Below are 20,014 nucleotides of genomic sequence, written 5' to 3' on the forward strand. Positions count from 1 at the left end.
CAGTAATCTAAACTAAGCCACTGTAAACACTGACAGACTGACACTTTGCCTGGGTCTTGGTCTGGAGACGGTAGACTCCATGTGAACAACAGGAGAGGAGCTAGAGGACGACATCCTGACAGTGAGAAGTCTTCGTTCATGAGGCAGGCGCTGGGAGCAGAGCGCAAGACCGACAGTTTGGACATTTCAGTTTCATAATGTTACATTATTAGCGCTTCTTGGCACTAGAGAATGGGCAGCAACGTGGAACAACCCAAGCAAATTCTGTTTAGAAATGCCTGGCTGGGATCAGGGGCCCCAGGTATAAAACTCAACACTAAAAGGGATCAGTGTGCACAAATAAGAAAACCTGTTCATAAAACCACCTTTTTCCAAATAATATGATACTTTATAAGTTGTCTCTCTGCTTGCCCCCCTGCAGGGAGGTCAGAGGTCAGGCTCAGGTACAGAACAGCACCACTAAGGATTCAGTGTCTTGCTTAAGGACACTTCAGCAGGGCGGATGATTGAACCTAAGTCCTCTGGTAGAAGGACAGTCGCTCTAACTGCTAACCACCCTGCCGCATCCCATAATATACAATCTACTTCATCTACATCTACTTTCACTTAAATATCAAGGAAACAGAAGAAGAAAGGACTACACAAGTGAATGAAACGTGTCGCATAGAGGAAAACTGTGATCTCGTGTTCTGCTCCCATGTCAACCTATTTCCTTGTTGACTTCTTCCTCAAAACTTGACTAAATCTTATAATCCTCAGCCAAGGGTGGAGTCTGAGAGAGATTAGCACAACTCTGGTGAGGGTCTAATCTCGAAGCTTATTTTATATTTTGTAAATCCCCCCCAAGAACCTCTGGGTTCATCCACATTACTGCTATACAGACTCAAAGGAATCCTGTATTGGCCCTTTAAAAGAGGTTTTCTCTCTTGACAGAAAGAAAATACAGATCCTGCTCCATTGCAAAGCTTAGCTGTTGCTATTCTGTGCATATTTCTAACGTGTGTGTGTGTGTGTGTATCTATGCGTGCATGTTTCTGTGTGTGTGTGTGTGTGTGTGTGTGTGTGTGTGAGTGCGTGTGTGTGTGTGTGTGTGTGTGTGTGTGTGTGTGTGTGTGTGTGTGTTCAGAGCAGCCTCCCCAGCACCACTCCCTCCCTGCTCCTGGCTTCTCCTCTGAGGATCTCCAGGAAGCCCAGTTTGGTCAGGAACTCCAGCCGCTGACGGTCCGTAGGCTGCACCTCACAGAACACACCCTGAGAACCTACACACACACACACACACACACACACACACACACACACAATCATGCACACATGGCACATGGACCACACAGGCACCCATGCATACACATATGCAACGGATGAAAAAGGACAAGGACAAGGAAAAGAATTGCTCATACACCATATTTAGTCTTTTTCATCAATGATAAATGAACATCTTGCTCTCTCTCTGCACACACACATACACATGTACATATATACGAAAAGCTATGAAGCGGTTCATATAAGCAAAATCCTCTATGTAGAACTGGAGTTATAGTCTAATGTAGAATTTCAGCATCCAGGATTAATATGAGCTCACCAGCAGACTGACAAGTAAATATTTCATAACTATTCAATTTATTGGTATAAAAACATTTACAGCCAGCTTGGTACTTGACTCCTGCTGGCACAAATTGAGTATATTAAGTGGTAATATGACACTGCCTCACCGCTCCATATTTTCTGCACTTCTCTCTCTCTCTGAGCGACTAATTCCAGACAGGCTTCCTACGCATTTTTGAAAAAGTTATGTGAACAGTTTTCCCACAACATTTCCAAAACATTTCAGACTGTACCATTTACCTGAATTGGAAACTTTCTGAGGAACCCTACACAACCAAACACACGCCACTCTTGCTTACCGTTGGCCTTGAGTGCAGTGAGCAGGGAGGTGAGCAGGGTGCGGCTGACGCTGATGTCCACCAGTTCAGGCAGGGCGTCCAGGCGCAGCTGGGAGGGGAAGTGGTAGAGGAGTGAGTCTGGATACTCTCCCTGGTCCTCCTCCATCAACTGGATCAAATCCTACAGAGAAGACAGCAGAGATAGAAGGCTTCAATCAATATGAGTTCTTGTGTCCTCCACGTTGCAACTGATATACCTAACGGCTGAAACAGTTGAGAAAATGAACACAGTCCATCTCAGACTGTAAAGATGCTTCTCTGTTTTGGCATTTGTTCTCTTCAAGACAACTGGAACGAACGTTCTCCACAAGGAAACCAGCGAATACTGGACTTGATTTCAGTTAGAGAGAGCGAGAGAGTATGGGCGCTGTCCGTGGTGCTGAAGGTTTCCCCTGAGTCCTGTGTGTGTGTGTGTGTGTGTGTGATTTGCTTTGTTTACTTGTGTTTGCCACCCTTCCCAGTGGGTGACCGGATACATTATGGAGGCATCCAGATGGTGTGACTGCAGGTACCCTGTATGTCTGAGCATTCGTGTGTGCATAATTTTACCTGTGCATTGGGTGTGTACACACTCTCATGTCTCAGGTGTGAGTATATAAGTGTGTGTGTGTGTGTGTCCACTGAGTATCACTTCCTCTCAGGGTGAATTTCCATCCAGTCTTGAACCCACAACTAATCACTCTAAATCAAAAGCGCTTTCCTGAATCAGCCAAAGTACAGGGATGATTAATTGACATATCCAACTGCATTACATATACATATTCACCTGTGTGTTGGAGTGTGTGTTGCCCCCTCTGGGCGGGTACTTGTCCCTCATGGCGGGCATCCAGCTGGCCTGGCAGCGCTTGGCGAAGGAGCGAACGTCCAAGATGCCCAACACACAGCCACACACACCCAGCTCATCCTCCAGAATGAAGCTGTACTCTGGACACAACGCCAGGCACGGCCCGAGACATCTAGGGGCAACACAAAGGTATTAGTATTATTATTATCTCTCCATCACTCTATCTCTCTCTCTCTCTCTCTCTCTCTTAAACACCGACACACACCTGTCTCCTATGATATCTGGGTGAGCAGCACTGGACTCCTGGCCGCCCTGAGTCCTCAGGTGAAGCTGGCGCACCATCCGATACAGCTCCACCTACATACACACACACACAAAATCGAATAAAAAAGATTATTATCGTGTCAAGAGATAGTCGTCTTGAGCCACATTTGTTTCTCCACCTAGCATCAAATCATACTAGAGCTTTCTGTTCCGTGTCTTTCTAAATAACGAACAAAAACACCAAAGTTGAGTGGATTTGAGTCAATGGCCTGGCTTGAGTGGATCAAGACCATTGTGTGTGTGTGTGTGTGTGTGTGTGTGTGTGCGCGTGTGCGTGTGTGTTTTGTGACTTTTCCCACCTTGTCCTTGTTGTGGTAGGGCCTGACGTTGTAGAGACGAGAGGTAGGGAAGAGAGGAGGAGGATGGGTGAAGAGTTCACTGCTGCTGCCTATGGGGAGAAGCATCTACACACACACACGCACACACAAACACACACATGTTAGAGAGTCACGAAAGGGTTGAAGTATGCAAGTGAACTTAAGCACACAAACACACATAAATGCAGAATATAGAAAAATGAGCAAATCAGTGAATAGCAAAACCATGGTACATGATCATGCTGAAGTCTTAAGTACACACACACACACACACACACACACCATACCTGCACTTCCCCAGACACGCCCCCTTTGAACACCCACGGCTCTGACTCCACTCCCAGTAGGTCCGCTCCTGTGGTCGTCCCACACCCTATCAGAGACAAGGACAGGTGACATCAGGAGGTTAGGGCCAATGAAATGCTAGGAAGGATATTATCATCCAAGATGGTAAGACATCGCACACAGTTACAGGCTTCAAATATTTATTCCAGCATAAAAGTTAATTGTGTTTCAACATTAAGGGTCCTCAGGAGGCATTAGCTGAAATTAAGGGCTTTTTCAACTTTTATGCTGGTGCCATAAATATTTGAAGCATAACGCATAACTGTGCTGCTGGTGCAGTCTTCACTCTGCCATCATCTACAGTGAGCTACATTGAACCGGCGCTGAGAAATACTGATTGAATACTGGGCTAATAGTGCCATTTTCTCAGACTGAATTTACTTATAGATAATAACTATAGTTAAATCTCTGCCACACAGCAGAGGCTAGTGAGGGTTCAGGAGTTATTTCAGGGATGTAGAGACAGGGGGTTTAAAGGTCATGCCTACTCACAGTGGAAGCAGTTCCTCCAGGAGCCCAGGGTGGAGCTGTCACTCAACACTCGACCATCTGGGAGAGGTGAGCGGGGTGGGGGGGGGAGACAGGGTCATTAAAATACCAATCTACAGAACGCTTTTAATTCTCCCTTGCCCTCCCTCCAACACCATGTGCACGATGTGTGTATATGCATGGTATATATAGAAATGGGTTATAAGAAAAAATTATACAAATTCTAAATGGTTTGACCACATAGGCAAAAAAGACTATATAGTTCAGCACAGTGACAGTAATATAAAAATAATAATATAATAACAACGGTAAGTAATACTAGGCTAATATCATAGTGTGATAGTGTAGTATAGCATAGTATAGTATAGTACAGTAATAGTGCAGTATGATAGTACTGTATAGTATAGTACAGTATAGCACAGTAATAGTATAATATGGTAATAGTGCCGTAATTGTAATAATATAGTATATTATTGTACAGTAATATTACAGTAACAATAATGTAAGGGCAGCATAGTACACAACAAGTATGGTTATACAGTATAGTACAGTAGTATAGTATAGTTTTGTATTCTATAGTGTAGTGAAGTATAGTATTCTGAAGTACAGTATAGTATAGTACAATATAGTACAGTATTGTGTAATATAGTAAAGTATAGTACAGTAGTCTATTGTATAGTATAGTATTCTATAGTATAGTGTAATATAGTATAGTATTGTACAGTATAGTTTAGTTTAGTTAGTATAGTATAGTACAATGTCTGTCCTCACCCAGCCAGTATATGAAGGCCTTGGCCACCAGAGCGGTGTTCCTCAGGTCCCAGACATAAGGGTAAAGGTCATAGAGCACGGCCCTGTTGGCCCCGCCCACCACGCTGCAATGCAGCTCTGCTATTTCCTCACACAGAGACATGAACCTGGAGGCCCGGCCACGCCACTCATCAGCCTGGAGACATGCATACACATATACAGGGTCAGAGAAACATTGCTGGACAACAGATAATAGTCAATATGCATTCAGACCAAGTTAATGTGAAGTTGAAACTATGCAGTTGAAACAGTGGTATTAGAATAAAGTTCTGTATTACTTATAAACTACAACGGTTCTTATGTAGCGTGTAAAGCCTGGTAGAAAATGCCAATCTTTTCGGCTTTGTTCGTTTACAGTTAATATACTCAAATGTTTCAAAATTAATGTGGCAATGATTTATTGATGTTAAAACGATACACTTCACACTTTAAAGAAACACACACGCTAATGACATTTGAGTCACACAGAGACAGACAGACACACACATATGCCAACACACCTTCTGTGGCGGGGCCTTCTTGCCGCTGGGACTGACCAGGTGGCAGTTTGTTTTGAGCCAGGTCAGGTCCTGCAGCAGCCTCTGGGCCGACGGGCCGTGCTCATGGGGCAGGTAGTGAAGACCGACCAGCAGCCGCACCTGGGCCTCGCTCAGCAGGCCCTTCCCCCCGCAGGGCACCCGACCCTGGGCCTTCTGCCTTGGGCCGCCCCCCGGAGGCGCTCCGGGCCTGGCTTTCTGGTTAGGCTGACTGGGCTGATTTGGCTGGTTTGACTTCTTCTTCTTCTCCCCCTCTTGCCCCTCCTTAGTGGGTGAGGAGGGGGGAGAGCTGGGGTTCAGGGGGAAGACGGGGAGGGGTTTGGCCAGGGCGGAGGTGCCTTTGGCAGGGGGAGTGCAGTCGGATCTGTCCGGGGTTTTGGAGCGGGAGGTGGGGCCAGAGGAGCGCTGCTCTGCTTGTCTGCTCTGGCGGCCTGTAGTGATAAGAAGAAGAACATAAATGACCTTTGAAATTCACAAAATTGCAATAACATGACACTGCTGTAAAAGGAAATTTTGGTTGCCAACCTACTATACTGTCATGTTTTTGGATCAACAATCTTGCATTTTTCAAATTAGTTCAGGTTTAACACACTTTTTAACACACACACACACACACACATTGAGACAGTACCTGGTTCTAGTGGTTGGTTGAGTTCATCCATCCATTCATGTAGTGCAGTGGACAGAGCTCTATCAGGACAGTACTCACACTCCTCATCTATAACACACACACACACAACATTGTATTATACTCATGGGGATACTGTACTGACTTACATTCTTAACTTAAAGAAAAATCCACCCTCGTACACTGTTAGATATCATCAATCTGTGATCTGTGTTATTTTGTGATGAAGTGTTGTAATTTACTTTGTTGGTGTACCCACTTTCCCTCAACCTGCCTCGTCTACTTCTGCTTCAGTTAGTGATTTCCTACATTTCCCAGAATGCCTTTCGACAACCCCCAGAGAGCGGGTGTGAAATTGTTGCTTTCAATCAAAGATGGGCATATGGGCGTATAAATATAGCAAGATAGCCAACTAGTTTGTGAACATTGGGGCGTGTCTATGATCATGAAGGTCGTGCCCCTTACTCAAAACTCAACATGTCTTGCAGCTGCATTGCATTCTGGTCTATTGAGGCTCCTGTCAGTGGAGAAATTGGTCTCTCTGCCTCTTCTAAGATGGATTTCTCCTTGTATGATTGTTGGTGCATTGGTGCAAAATGGCAGCTCTAGAAAGAAGGCCTCGCTTTTTGATTCTGAGAGTCTGACACCAAAACCTGACGTTTATTGTTGATTTAGATCGCTGAAAAAGTTTCTGCTATCAAACTCCATTATAGCTGCGCTAGAAATATCTCAATGTGATGTCTTGTTGTCTAAGTTTGGCCAGTTAAAGTGTTTTAGTGTGGATTTCTCCTTTAATTCTAAACTTAAACATCACCATTATATGTCTAACTTCAACCCCGACCTAGAACTTCCAGGCCTAGAAGGTACTGTGACATCTTTCTCTGGGTTTTATATTATTGTAGTTACATTTAGACTGCACTAGAAAGTAAAACCATAGTTCTCTCCCTCTTTATTGCTCTCTCTCTCTCTCACTCTCTCTCTCTCTCTCTCTCACACACACACACACACACAAAAGAAGGAATCCAGTCATTATCTCATGCACCACCAACACCCCTCTCTCCCTCCCTCCCTCCCTCCCTCCCTCCCATAATCATGGCAGTGCCTCTGCCATTTCCATCACAGCCTTCAGCCTACTCTTTATCTCTTTGCTCGCTCTTTCAGTTTTCTCACCCCCGCCCTCCCTGCCCAGCGCTCCTCTAGCCCTCCGCCTGGTTCTTCCTCCTCTGTGTGCCTTCTTCTCTTCTCATTTTGTTCATTCACGCGATCCGCTGTCGCTGCGCCGCACAATTATTCTTCCATCACCGCCCCCTTTCCCCTCTGTCTTCATAACAACATAACACGGTACAGCGGTTCTCTTTTCCTATATCTGTCCATCCACCTCCCTCCCTCTCTAGCTGTATCCTCTTGTATTATATTGTCACAGTAAATGAATACAGCATCACTATTATAAAGGTCTGACACAAAGTCTTTTATATATACTGGACATTCTATACATCACAATAGCAACACCTACACTTTGTCTGAAATAGACTGACTAGGTGAATCTTATCAATTCCCTTGATTAAATTGAAGATTTTTAAATGATAAAATTTGCGAAATGAAGACATGGATTGCACAAATAAGGGTGCAACTCAATATTAGGAAAGTACTCCTAATGTTATGTAAATTGGGTGAGAAAATGCTGCAGCATTGATGGGTGTGGAACTTTGTCGAAGACCAGAGATTGAGTTTTAATTCCTAGAAGTATGTTTATTTGCTAAGCAATATCAGCTAAAATTTCTGCCTAGTGGATGGAATTGTTAGTTGCCAAGCAACACTAGCTTATTAAACATTCTACCAGGAAGCACTGGGGATTACTGTAGTTGGCTCTGGTCTGGTACAGCCAGTATTAGTTTACTAACTCAGGACATCTCTGCTTCCTCTTCCTTCCTAATGCTCTTCCATTTATCCTTCCCTCTACCATCTCTCTCCTCCATCTTTGCCCCTCTGCTCTATCCCTCCTTCCCTCCCTTCCCCTCACCTTTCCTCTCCTCTTTTCCAGCTCTGTACCAGCTCCCCAGCGTGTGCAGCGGGATGTAGTTGGCCTCGAACTCGCAGTTGGGGTTGAGCAGCAGGCCCCTCAGGCGGTTCCTAAGCTGCGGCTCTCGGCCCTTGAAGGGCCCCAGGAAGAGGCGTCTGGAGTCGTAGTCGTTGGCGTGCAGGTTGTCCCAGATGAGCGGGGGGCGTTGCAGGACAGACTCCACCTCGGCCAGGCAGTCCACAGACAGCTTCCTGGAGATGACCTTACTGCCTGCGGGACAGACATGAGAGCGAAGAGAAAAAGGTTGACGAGTGGCAGCCTGAATTATGGGTATAAGGAGACGGATGTTGACACCTGATAGCCAGCAGTTCCTCATGCTTGGAAAGCCTAACTTAATAAAATGAACCTATAAAGACAAGTCCATCATGATAAAGTTACAGGGACTGGAATCAGATTTGTTTTGACTCCCCCCTCCACCAAAATCTCTAACCTCGCTGGATGACAGGTTACCAAAACTCTGCCCAGTAAATGAACTACTTGTGGGTCAATGTGACTTTTGTTTACAAGCCCTGGTTTGCTTGTAATTGGGCAGTGTGATCCTAAACGAACCAAATACAAAAATGCAATGAAGTAAACTTTTCCATTATGGTTCGGACCAAAGAAAACCAAGTGTGATCACACCCCTAGCTGCCATTGAGCTCGATATGACAAGAAAAATTACCAACTAAAATTCAACATGTCATGGTGCCCCTTTAAAGAATACAGCAAAATGCAAGAAATGAACTGAAAGAGAGTAGGCGATAATGTGTGTGTGTGTGTGTGTGTGTGTGTGTGTGTGTGTGTTTCTCCATCCATATGTGTGTGGGTGGATGCACACCTAAATCCTTGCTTGTCTGTGGAGGAGGAGGTTGTGTGTGGGTTTGTGCCTGCATGTATTTGCACGTGCGCATGCCTACCTGTACATGTGTTAGTGTGTGTGTGTTTGTGTTGAGGTGTGCTGTTATTGGCCGACATTGGCGAGCAAATTAGCAAGAAACTACCTCACCTGTCCATATTACTGTTATGTTGGGCAGCAGGTCCTCTCCAACAGTCTGCAGGTAGGGAGACTTGGATACACTAGGAGAGCAGAGAGAGCCACAATACTCTGCAGGGAGAGAGAGAGAGGGGAGAGAGAGAGAGAGAGAGAGAGAGAGAGAGAGAGAGAGAGAGAATGCTCAAAATGAAAGTCAATACATGAAAAATACTTCAAAAGATTTCAACTCAAACATCCTCAATTTGAACTTCTCCCTAACAATGACAAACTGCCTTTCATTCGAGGAGAAAGACAAGAAAGCGGAGATTTAGCAGGACAATATGTGTCTGTTTGTCATAATATGAGGTGACACTCCCAAATAGAGACACAGTCCCATAGCTACACACACACACACACACACACACACACACACACACACACATACGTGCGCGCACACACACACAAACACTGTTCTGTTCTACAGGTTATTTTGCCAGTTGTGTTATTGCCAATGAGTCCTTTCTATGTTTTATGGAAGAATGAGGCTGCACTTTGTGCTTTGGCAATGTTGTACCAGATACAGTCATGCCAATAAAGCTATTTTCTTTTTTTAACGTCTGTTTATTGCTATTTTAGTTAACAAACAAACAGTAAGCAGTGTATACAAATTATATAAAATATTACAAAAACAGTACAGAGTTTGCATACACAGACACATAAAAAAAAAAAAAAAAAAAAAAAAAATAGGACACGTACAGAACATACAGTATACAGTATAAATATCAATCAAGGTACCAAGCTGCTTTACATGGTGATTATTGGCATCTTACATTAGGTATAACCTAGTTATTGTAGCAAAGAGTTAGAGGATGTTTATTGCCTAGCCTCTACATAATCAATGAAGGGTTGCCAAGTCTTATGGAACTTCTCAATGGAACCTCGTAAAGTGAATCTGAGTTTTTCCAGTTTAAGGTGTTGCATAACATCTTTGATCAACATAGTGTAAGTGGGAGGCTGTGCCTGTTTCCAGCTCAATAGAATTAATCTGCGTGCTAAAAGGGTTATGAACCAATAAAGCTATTTTGAATTTGAATTAGAGAGAGAGAGAGGAGGGGGGAGTTTAGAACAAAAGGGAAGAGAGTCTGTGATATTATACCTTACTTTACACTGATGTAATGCCTCACTGATGTTTGTCTGTATCAGGTTGTTATATAGCTTTGAATGCTGGAATTCTCAAAATGCCTCCCAAAATGTATGGAATACAAGCTTTCATTCACATTCACATCTGTGACTTAACTTACTATTTTTACTGGAATATGTGTATATTAACTTTGTATTTATCACTTGAACGTGCCCTTTTTTCCCCCTTACTGCATGTGGTTGGATAACTGTTTAGGATCCCAGTAGTTCAATGCCTTGTTACTGTTGGTATTTCATGATGTTTCATGCACAGGCATAAAACACGTCACATTTCATAAATTCTAGCATACCAGTGTACCACTTCTATTTGTACTCTTGTATTGTATTTGTGAGTTTACCGCTCCTACCTGTTGGGCAGAAGAGGAAGACGGGCGGTTCCCCCAAGAACCGGTAGATCTCATTGGCTACGGTGACCTGAGCGTGGGCGAACGAGGAGAAGGCCTCGCTGTCGGCCTGACACATGGAGTGATCGATGTCATCAAACAGAATGGCGAATGCCTGGCAGCCCAGATCTGAAACCTACAGAGACAGAGAGGAGGAGGTTGTGTACGGGAGAGAGAAGGAAAGAGAGAGAGAAAACGTCGGCTGTGTGTACATGGAAAATTGGAACGTCACGGAATCATGCAGAAAATCATCCAAGATGCTCTCCGATTGCCGATCGCTGCTTTTATCCTGTTTTCATCAAACACCGTCTGTGTTTTGGACCGCTGATGTTATGCTTCTCCCTCTCTCTCTCCATTTTCACTCCTGATCTGGCTTTCTGCCTCAGTTCTCCATCAAACATTTTACTCGGCCCATAGAGGCCACAAAATCAAAATTAGGAAATTTCTGCTGCAGTTTTACACACAAGAACATTTTTGTGGCAGCTTTTTTATAGATTTTTAATATTACTTCATTTATTAACCAAAATGGGTTTTGCTTTGAAATGTTAACAGCAGGAGTTTAATCGATCCATCAGAGAAAATACATAACTTACAGTGAAATGACTTCTTAAATGCATTTACCATTCTGTTCTGCCTGCATTTCATTTATCTGGATTCTTAAATGTAGCAGAATTTGTGTGTGTGTGTGTGTGTGTGTGTGTGTGTGTGTGTGTGTAGCACTGTATACCTGTCTCAGCTTGCGTTTGAGCAGCGTCAGGTCGCAGGAAGAGGAGAAGACGATGTCCTGACCAGGAGAGAGGGCATAAACAAACCTCAGGCCTCTAGACTGGGCCTCCACTATTAGAGTACGCAACTGACCTGGAGGAGAGGAGAGGAGAGGAGGAGGAGAGGAGAGGAGAGGAGAGGAAGGGAGGGGAGAGGAGAGAGGAGGAGAGGAGAGGAGAGAGGAGGGAAGGGGAGGGGAGGGGAGAGGAGTTTTAGAACTACAGCTCTTTATGGATGGATGGATGGTTGAATGGAGGGATGGATAGAAGGATGGATGGATGGATGGGTTGTTCTTACCCTCCTCCTCGGGAGAATAGACCTCCCTCCACAACAGTCTGTGTTTGAGGTCGTCTTTAGGACCGTACAGGTAGGTGTTCAACCCCCAGCGCTGCATCCTGGCAGACAGAGAGATGGAGAAACGGCATCATAAGGAGGTCACATGTTATTTCAATGTAGTTTTAAGCCATTTTCTTGCAAAAAACTATGATTATGAAGAAGAAGGTGAATAAGGAGGGAAATGAGAGGGAGAAAAAGAGAAACAAAGAGATTGATGAGAGGATTCCTACTGTATATACACATTTTTGCTTGACGTTTAGTGCAATTTCCATAACCATAACCTGTCACTATATTCAGATGTTGCATTTATTTTTTTGCTGAATATCTCATTAGTGCCACATCTCCGACTATAACAATTACTTGGGACTTAGGAAATGTTTTTTGGGAAGTTATTTTTACATTAAACACTTTAGTATTTGAAAAAAAGACTATATGGACAAATTTCCATTATATTTCCAAAGCCTTTTATCATCTTTTAAATCAATCATTTGTTTTTACTTATTTCGTTCTTTTATTTGTTCATATTATCCCTCTAACTCTGTTTTTAGTTCAAGTCTGGCTTTGTTATTGTTTTTCCAATTAGGTTTTATTATTTATCATCTGCAAAGCACTCTGTAAACTGCTTTGAAATGCAAATTATTTTGCATATGTACGTTTTTTTTTCATCGCTTTTCACAGCTGGAAAGCATCATTCTGACGTTTCCAGGTCTCAGTGGCCGTAGGAACCCCGGGGAGACGACAGAGATGAAGAGATGAGAGTGGAGGACGAGAAGCGGGGAGGAGGGGAAACAGAAGGAGGGAAAACAGCGAGACAAACAGACATGGAGCGAGAAAATAGATCCACTGTATTGATCCTGGGGCGCCATGGCTGCCTCGGTTACAGGAAATGACCTCATGAATTATAAATAGCGCATAGTACTAGGAGCGTAACAAAATCTGTGTGAGCGCGCACGAACACACACACACACACACACACACACACACTCCCATACAAACGCATCGCTTTCTGTGCGTCTCTCTCTGGAAATGGACCAGCTCTTCTCTTTCTTGTCATTCGTGGGTGGACTGTGTTCTCACTCTCTCTCCACTTCATTTCCTGGACAGATGGTGAGCAAGTCGCCCCCACAAAGCTGCCTGCAACCTACCGAACTCACACACACACCGAACTCACACACACACACACACACACACACACACACAGCCCTACTCTGCCAAACTTACGCAACACTCCCTGTATGAATTTCGCCTGCACCCCACACTTCAGTCTAAAAATGGGCGAAAAACAGATCTATGAATAAAGCTGGAGCCCACATACTCCGCTGCTCATACACCGACTAAGTTTCGGACGTCAAATTCATAACATGCAATGACCAAAGATGGTGCGGTGATTATCCGAGGAAACTCATTGATGGCATGGGATCAAATCCCACCAGAATCTGTTCTGTAACAGTTTAGAACAACTAAGCATCAGGTGACAAAAAGTCGATGTCCAACAAAGTGTCACTAGTCTATTTGCTGCATCTCTACAGTCAGTAGTACAGTGTAACTCTAACCTGACCTTTGCCTAACCCTGACCCCATTTTGAACCCTAACCCCAACCTTAAAGACGAGATGAAATGAAAAATGCCTTTTTAACCCTTTTAGATCACATCCCCGGTCATACTGTGCACCTATTTAACAATATATGCCAAAAAAAATACCAATAATCAATTTCATTGTATTCTTATATCAAAATTCAATCATGTTTTCTTCCGGTAAAACAAAATATGCCGTGTGCTTACGTAAGCATGCCCGTAACTAATTTCAACCAATAATATCATGACATCCACCCATCAATCAATCTTCAACTTTTAGCGCACAGAGCTAAGAGGCTAAGATTCATTAGTTAGCTAGCTAGCAACAGCACACCCACTTTTCAACGTTCAAATCAAATTCCTCCCAACGTTATGTCCCGCCTGTCTTTCCTGTTTCACTCGGAAATACGTCACGATACGGAAGTTAGATACTCTCGAAATGCCGTTTCATCTCGACTTTAAATTAACTCTAATCCATGCATTGAATATCAATAGACTACTTCTCACACTATCACCTGAAACTTTTAGTGACACATTATAGTCGTTTGATAGGAGGCTGAGTATGAGCTTTCCTACTATTTACTTATATTATTTTAGTAGAAAGACTAAAAAAACAGTTGGGGAAAAGTCTGTCTAAATCCCTAGAGTCATGTACTTTTCAGAATGTGTCATTTATATTCACCGAAACCAGGTTCTGATGAAATTATCCCTTTCATTGGCGAAACCAAATCCTGTCAAAGATCATTAAAACCAGCATTAAGAAGAAAAATGTCATGATATGATGGTTTTGGCTGTATCACACAACCCTGAGCCCAGGTATCTTTCAGAGCAGTGGAAAGCACAGAACAGAGGGAACAGTTTCTCTCGGGGGATACAGATACTGTCACTACTGGATGTTAAGCAGCAGAGCGGTGTCACGGCTCCCAGCAGGGTTTTATGTCGTCCCACTCATATATCATCCAGAATTAATTGGTTCCCCACCAACTACAGAGTATACCCATGGGATGATTTGAAGGGGCATGAAGTGGGGATGGCATGGCCTTTGTTGATGCCCCAGTCTGTAATTGCATTATGTCGCCCCCTGTTGGCATACTGTTGTCCCACTAATGTGTTCATGTTTTGATTTTGATACATGGACTGACAGTATGTGACAGCCAAACATGAGCCTTAAATGGCAGTTTGATGGTATAAATGGTTTCTTTACATTTGTATTTTTTTGTGAATACTGATATAAATCTTAACTTCTAAATGCACTTATATCTATAATTTTGGCTCTGCTTATGCCTTTATTCTAACCAAAGTTGGTGGAAATGACTGTTTGCAGCCACAGGAATTGTTTTTGAGCAAAGTTCAGAACTGTATTAGGAAAAAGTGCCTTTATGGATTCTACTCCACTTTCATGGAACTCACTGCAAAATGATTCAAGCTGAAAGAGCTGGTCTCTCTTTGTGAGATAAAACTGTTAATGAAAAATCTTTTGGCAGACTCAATAAAGAGGGCTTTCTTTAGTTTGTTTAGTCAAGATTCAAATAGGCTTAGCCCACTACTGCCTCTTGGTGCATTTATTGTATATAGAAAGTTTGATGTGGTATATCTTGAAGGTTGATTGCATCTTGTTTTTGTACATTTTTGTATGTTGTTTGTCTGTAACTTTAATGTTTGTGAATGTGATGCTGCTGCTTTCTTGGTCAGGTCTCCCTTAAAAAAAGATTCTTAATCTCAATCAGGAACTAAATAAAAGTTATATTTAACAGTAAAACAGACCTGTATTTCGAGTAACAATGGATGTGAAAATTGCCACATTTAAGTTCCATGTACAACTCGAAGTCTACAAGAATGCATGTGACTATATCTAAACCTGCTATGGATGGCAGAATGCTTGCAGGAGTGAGCTTGTGGCTGGAGGGTTGCCAGTTTGAAACCCAGCCAGAGAAATCAGGGGGAAGTGAATGACACAGCCTCCACTCCCTTATCTCCTGTCCATGTGCCCTTGAACAAGGCACAACAGCAGAGGGCTGTTGTTGCACTGAGCAGCTCCCAGGTGTGAGTGTCTGTGAGTGGAAAAAGTGTGGTGTTGCTAAAAAAAGAACATACAGGCTCAGCAAGTCTTCCCTAGGTAAAAGTTAAGGCGACATATAAATTCTCTAACTATACTGATTTCATTTTACGAAAATGAGGAGGAAAACAAACATTTATCTGCTCATCATCCACAAAGTTGTTAAATCTGAATAAATCCCCCTGTTAATATTAGTTGGCAAAACATCATATAAGGCAATTGTTCCAAAATGCGCTGTGCCAGTCTAATCAAAAACTGATTAAATGTCAGACTGTACATCCTTACATACATACAACAGACATCTGCTCCTCAACTTTATTTACTTAAGTCAGTTAAAAACTTTATTATTAGACTCAGTGCCTTCCTTTAAAACACTCCTGAAAACCTATTTCTATCGGAAGGCCTTTCTGTAATCACTCTACTCTCTTGTATTTGTGTTTTATTTTATCGTATTTATTTCTATTCATTAATTTTAATGTAAACTTGTTTTATCTGACATTTTATCTGACTATGGTTTTATGTTTTATCTTCACTTTCCTTTTATCACCTTTTGTTTTGATTTGTTTTTTTGAAGCACTTTGTAACATTTAGACCAATATGTCATTTTGTTGACATATCAGGCCAAAGTTGGGCTTTTATTAAATATTGGATCTCGGCCGGTCAGTGCTCTCCACTTCTGATACATCGACTTTTATTTTCTTTGCACATTTCAGTTTTTCATTTGCATGTTCAGTAATGCTAGTAATGTCCCAGAGTTTCCCCTACTGTTGAATAGGTGCAGTGGGTCTCTCTGCCTTAAAGAGCTGCTAACACATAAAAAAAATGTCATTAGTCTGGGTTTCAATGGAGAGTTTTAGTGTCACATGATGCTCTAAATGCTGTTTCAGAGGCTTTTCCACCCTGACAACAATACAGTTCTGGGGGAAACACTGAATTCTTGTAATTTTGGGGCATTACAATCAGTCACATTTAAAGTTTTTGAAAATATTAGCCTTCCAAAACCCATATCCGTTGAACCCTATTATCCTCATTGCCGTCTCACTCTCACACTTTTTCTTTGTTTCTCTGACCGTCTCTCTTTCTATCCTTTCTCTGTGTTCAGCATCTCCTCCACTCCTCCTCCTCCTCCTCCTCCTGTCACCCATGACTGAGCCTCAGGTCTGGAGAGGAGCCTGGTCTCTGCTGTGGAGCCATGCTGTGTCGGCAGTTTCACTCGGGCCTGGCTGCAACTGAAATAGAGGTGCGCAACTGGCTTCAGGCCCGAGGCTCCTGAGCCCGCGCTATTCATAGAGCGAAGAGCAAATAAACATCCACTCTGACTCTTTCTCTCAAGTTCATTAGACACGTGCATGCACATGTATGTTCGCCACACAAACTCACACACATAATCACATGTGCATGCATACACAGACCAGGTTTATTACAGTTTGTGGTGACTCACTCACCACTGGAAGAGAACTTTCCTCTGATCCATAGACCATGGCCTCCCATAGAAACCTGTAGAGAGGGAGGGAAATATGAGGAATGTGAGAAACGAGCAGATTCATTTCAGTGGACAAACATTAACTGATACAAAGCAATCATGCCATGACCCCACATATACATGACAACATTATAGCCACATTGTGGAAGCACCTCCAACAGCATCTATTAGTTCCACAAGGCCACATACAGTGCGAGTACATGCTGGTATTCCTCTGCTACTGCCACTTCACACTCTTCTATACTGTACCTGTACTGTACCTATCAAACCCTGTAACGCTTTACAGCGCTTGAGAAAATCATTTTCTCCAAATCAAATCTGTTCTTTATTGAGCAGCATTTGATAAACAGAAGCAAGTGAAAGTTGAATTACTGTGACAATTTGACTTTGACTATAAATCTTCACACCCTGGCTGCATATTTTCACACAATTCCCACATTTCTCCTCTCATATTCAGCATATGTCATCGCCACGAAAGCACCAAGGCACTGTGGAGGATCCGTACTTATCTTATCTAAATGACATCAGATCATTCTCAATTAAATGTGATGCCTATACGCTGGTAGTAAAGCTGAGATGCAGTTGTAGGAATCCAGCAGTTGAAGCTTCATTTCAACATCTGATGCTTCAAGATCGATGCCGATACCAAACATTGGTACGGCTCTCTGCACTGTTTTTCGACTCCCAGCCGTATCAGCAATAAATCACAAGCTGGATAGTTATCTGATATTGGATACCAGCAGCTGACGTTGCAGCTACATATGGGCACAGTGATGATCCAAGCTCCTCCAATGGCATTTTGTTAACTCTACTTGGTCACATCCATCCTCGTCCTGTTCCACAGAGCCATGCTTCATCTCCAAATACACTCTCCATCGCATCGGCTATTTATAGAAATGGGAGCATCTCCAGTGTCCCTCTCCCTGCTTTGTATTTTCTGAATAAATCTGCAGTGTGTTTGTGTGTGTGTGTGTGTATGTGTGCATTCATGGGGAACAATGTGTGCAAATATGAGCGTCCATAGATGGATGGACGTGTTTGAGTGTGTAAGGGGGCAAGTGTACGTGTGAAGGGATGCAAGAGTGTGTACTTGAGTGTGTGTGTGTGTGTGTGTGTGTGTGTGTGTGTGTGTGTGTGTGTGTGAGAGTGTGTGTTTGTGTAAGTGGGTCATAGTGAGAGGAAAGTATATCGGATCCAGTTACGGTCCAGACAGCTTTCTCCCATATGCCCCTGGGGAGTCTGTGTTTGCCTATGCATGTGTATGACCTGTGTCCCTTTGTGCCTGTGTGTGTGTGTGTGTGTGTGTGTGTGTGTGTGTGTGTGTGTGTGTGTGTGTGTGTGTGTGTCTGTGTGTGTGTGTGTGTGTGTGTGTGTGTGTGCCCTGCAGTGTTCCCCACCAGGCCAGACCCAATTAAACACACTGTAGGATGCCACCACCTGGGATCAGGAGACACACAGGTTTGAAGAGGTCTGTGAGGTGTGTGTGTGTGTGTGTGTGTGTGTAGGGGTGGGTGTGTCATCATTATCTCCATCCTTTTAGCGTCATCACCTTCTGCTTCTTCTTCTTCATCATCAGCATTTTCTACATTCATTATCCTCTTCATTAGTAACTGCTTTCTCGTTGTCATAACCTGCATCACTACTGTAGCATCATTAATATCATCAGCACCACTATGCTGTTATCCCCTCCTTCTCCTCCTCTTCATAATCTTCATCATCCTCTTCATCAGTACATACACTTCTCACACTGTCCCGCTCATCTTCATCTTTCATATTATCATCATCATCATCATCATCATCATCATCATCATCAACACAGTCTTCACACAGTCTTCATCACCAAAACCATCACCACCACCACCACCACCATCATCATCATCATCATCATCATCATCATCATCACCATCACCATAATCATCATCATCATTACATTCCTCACATTGTCTCCCTCATCATCATCACTGCCATCATCATCATCTTCATCTTCATCACCATCATCATCATTACATTCCTCACATTGTCTTCCTCATCATCATCACTACCACCACCATCATCATCTTCATGATGATCATCATATTCTTCATTATCATTACATTCCTCACATTGTCTCACATCATTGTCTCACATCATTATTACTACCACCATCATCATCATCATCATCATCATCCTCATCATCATCATCATCATCATCCTCATCACCTTCATCACCAAAAGCAGTGTATATCTCTCCCTGGCTCTCAGCCTCTGAACCAGACTGAAAGCTTTCCACCGTCTGCTCTTTGGTCTCCTCTTCAAGCCTGACTGATCATCCCAGCTTCTCATAAATCCATCACACCCCACCAGCGTGTTCACACACACACACACACACGCACACACACACACACACACACACACACACACACACATTGTATCCCCCTCTGCTTACAGTAGGTGAGAAAACGGCTGATCGGCTGCTGATGGATATATAGGTCAAACGGTGCTCTATTCAAAAACATCCCCACATCTCCCCACGGGGAAAAGAAAATCACATGATCTCGCAGGAGGGCAGTTGTTAGTTTCGCGAGACGGCCGTCGGCCACTCTTACCTTCCACCACCCCACAAAGAAACTGGCTTTTCTCCTCCATCCTGTCCTCGGCCCGCCTGCCTCCCTCCGCTGCCAGTCGGCCCCGAACGAGCGAGGGAAGACGAAACGCTCTCCCCGTCTGTCGGCTTAGATACCGGGGATATTCTTCATGCTTCTCCTCGGTCTGCCTCCTCCTCCTCCTCCTCCCTCTCCTCCTCTCCCTCTCCTGCTCTCTACACCGCTGGGGTTCTCATGCCGCCTTCGGGTGCTAGTCGTAAACTCCTAATTCTGAGCTTCTAAATTGTAAATAAGACTTGTCGGTGGATTCAAGTGCTTTTGGTCGGAAATTATGGCAGAAGTGACTCTAGAAAAGAAGTAGCTTTTTCGGTGGCTGTTATTTTAGAAATAAAGTGGCACAGAGCTTTGTGCTGCGGCAACAAACTGAAAA

At 43.4% G+C, this 20,014-nt stretch overlaps 1 protein-coding gene across 1 annotated transcript; it reads right to left on the reverse strand.

The window, feature by feature from the left end:
- Positions 1-1,122: 1,122 nt before the first annotated feature.
- Positions 1,123-19,627, reverse strand: LOC139930011 (protein O-GlcNAcase). The gene is made up of 17 exons (XM_071923102.2): positions 19,588-19,627; positions 16,965-17,016; positions 11,851-11,948; positions 11,516-11,646; positions 10,753-10,924; positions 9,239-9,337; positions 8,194-8,463; positions 6,177-6,263; positions 5,510-5,976; positions 4,971-5,145; positions 4,203-4,259; positions 3,653-3,738; positions 3,348-3,452; positions 2,990-3,081; positions 2,707-2,896; positions 1,902-2,061; positions 1,123-1,259 (listed from the first exon to the last, which is right to left on the reverse strand). The coding sequence occupies exons 1-17, from the start codon at positions 19,625-19,627 to the stop codon at positions 1,123-1,125; spliced, it is 2,418 nt and encodes an 805-aa protein (XP_071779203.2).
- Between the last annotated feature and the right edge of the window lie 387 nt (positions 19,628-20,014).

This window comes from Centroberyx gerrardi, chromosome 23, assembly GCF_048128805.1.
Source record: "Centroberyx gerrardi isolate f3 chromosome 23, fCenGer3.hap1.cur.20231027, whole genome shotgun sequence".
Taxonomy (NCBI): domain Eukaryota; kingdom Metazoa; phylum Chordata; class Actinopteri; order Beryciformes; family Berycidae; genus Centroberyx; species Centroberyx gerrardi.

Bases quoted from the DNA above. Each gene is read 5' to 3' on its own strand.
- LOC139930011 (XM_071923102.2), bottom strand. From the start codon at position 19,627: ATGGAGGAGAAAAGCCAGTTTCTTTGTGGGGTGGTGGAAG. The intron at 6,264-8,193 runs GTGAGGGGAAGG...TGTGTGTTATAG, and splicing joins TGGAAAAGAGGAGAGGAAAG to ATGAGGAGTGTGAGTACTGT. The intron at 2,062-2,706 runs GTGAATATGTAT...TCTTCTCTGTAG, and splicing joins ACACACACTCCAACACACAG to GATTTGATCCAGTTGATGGA.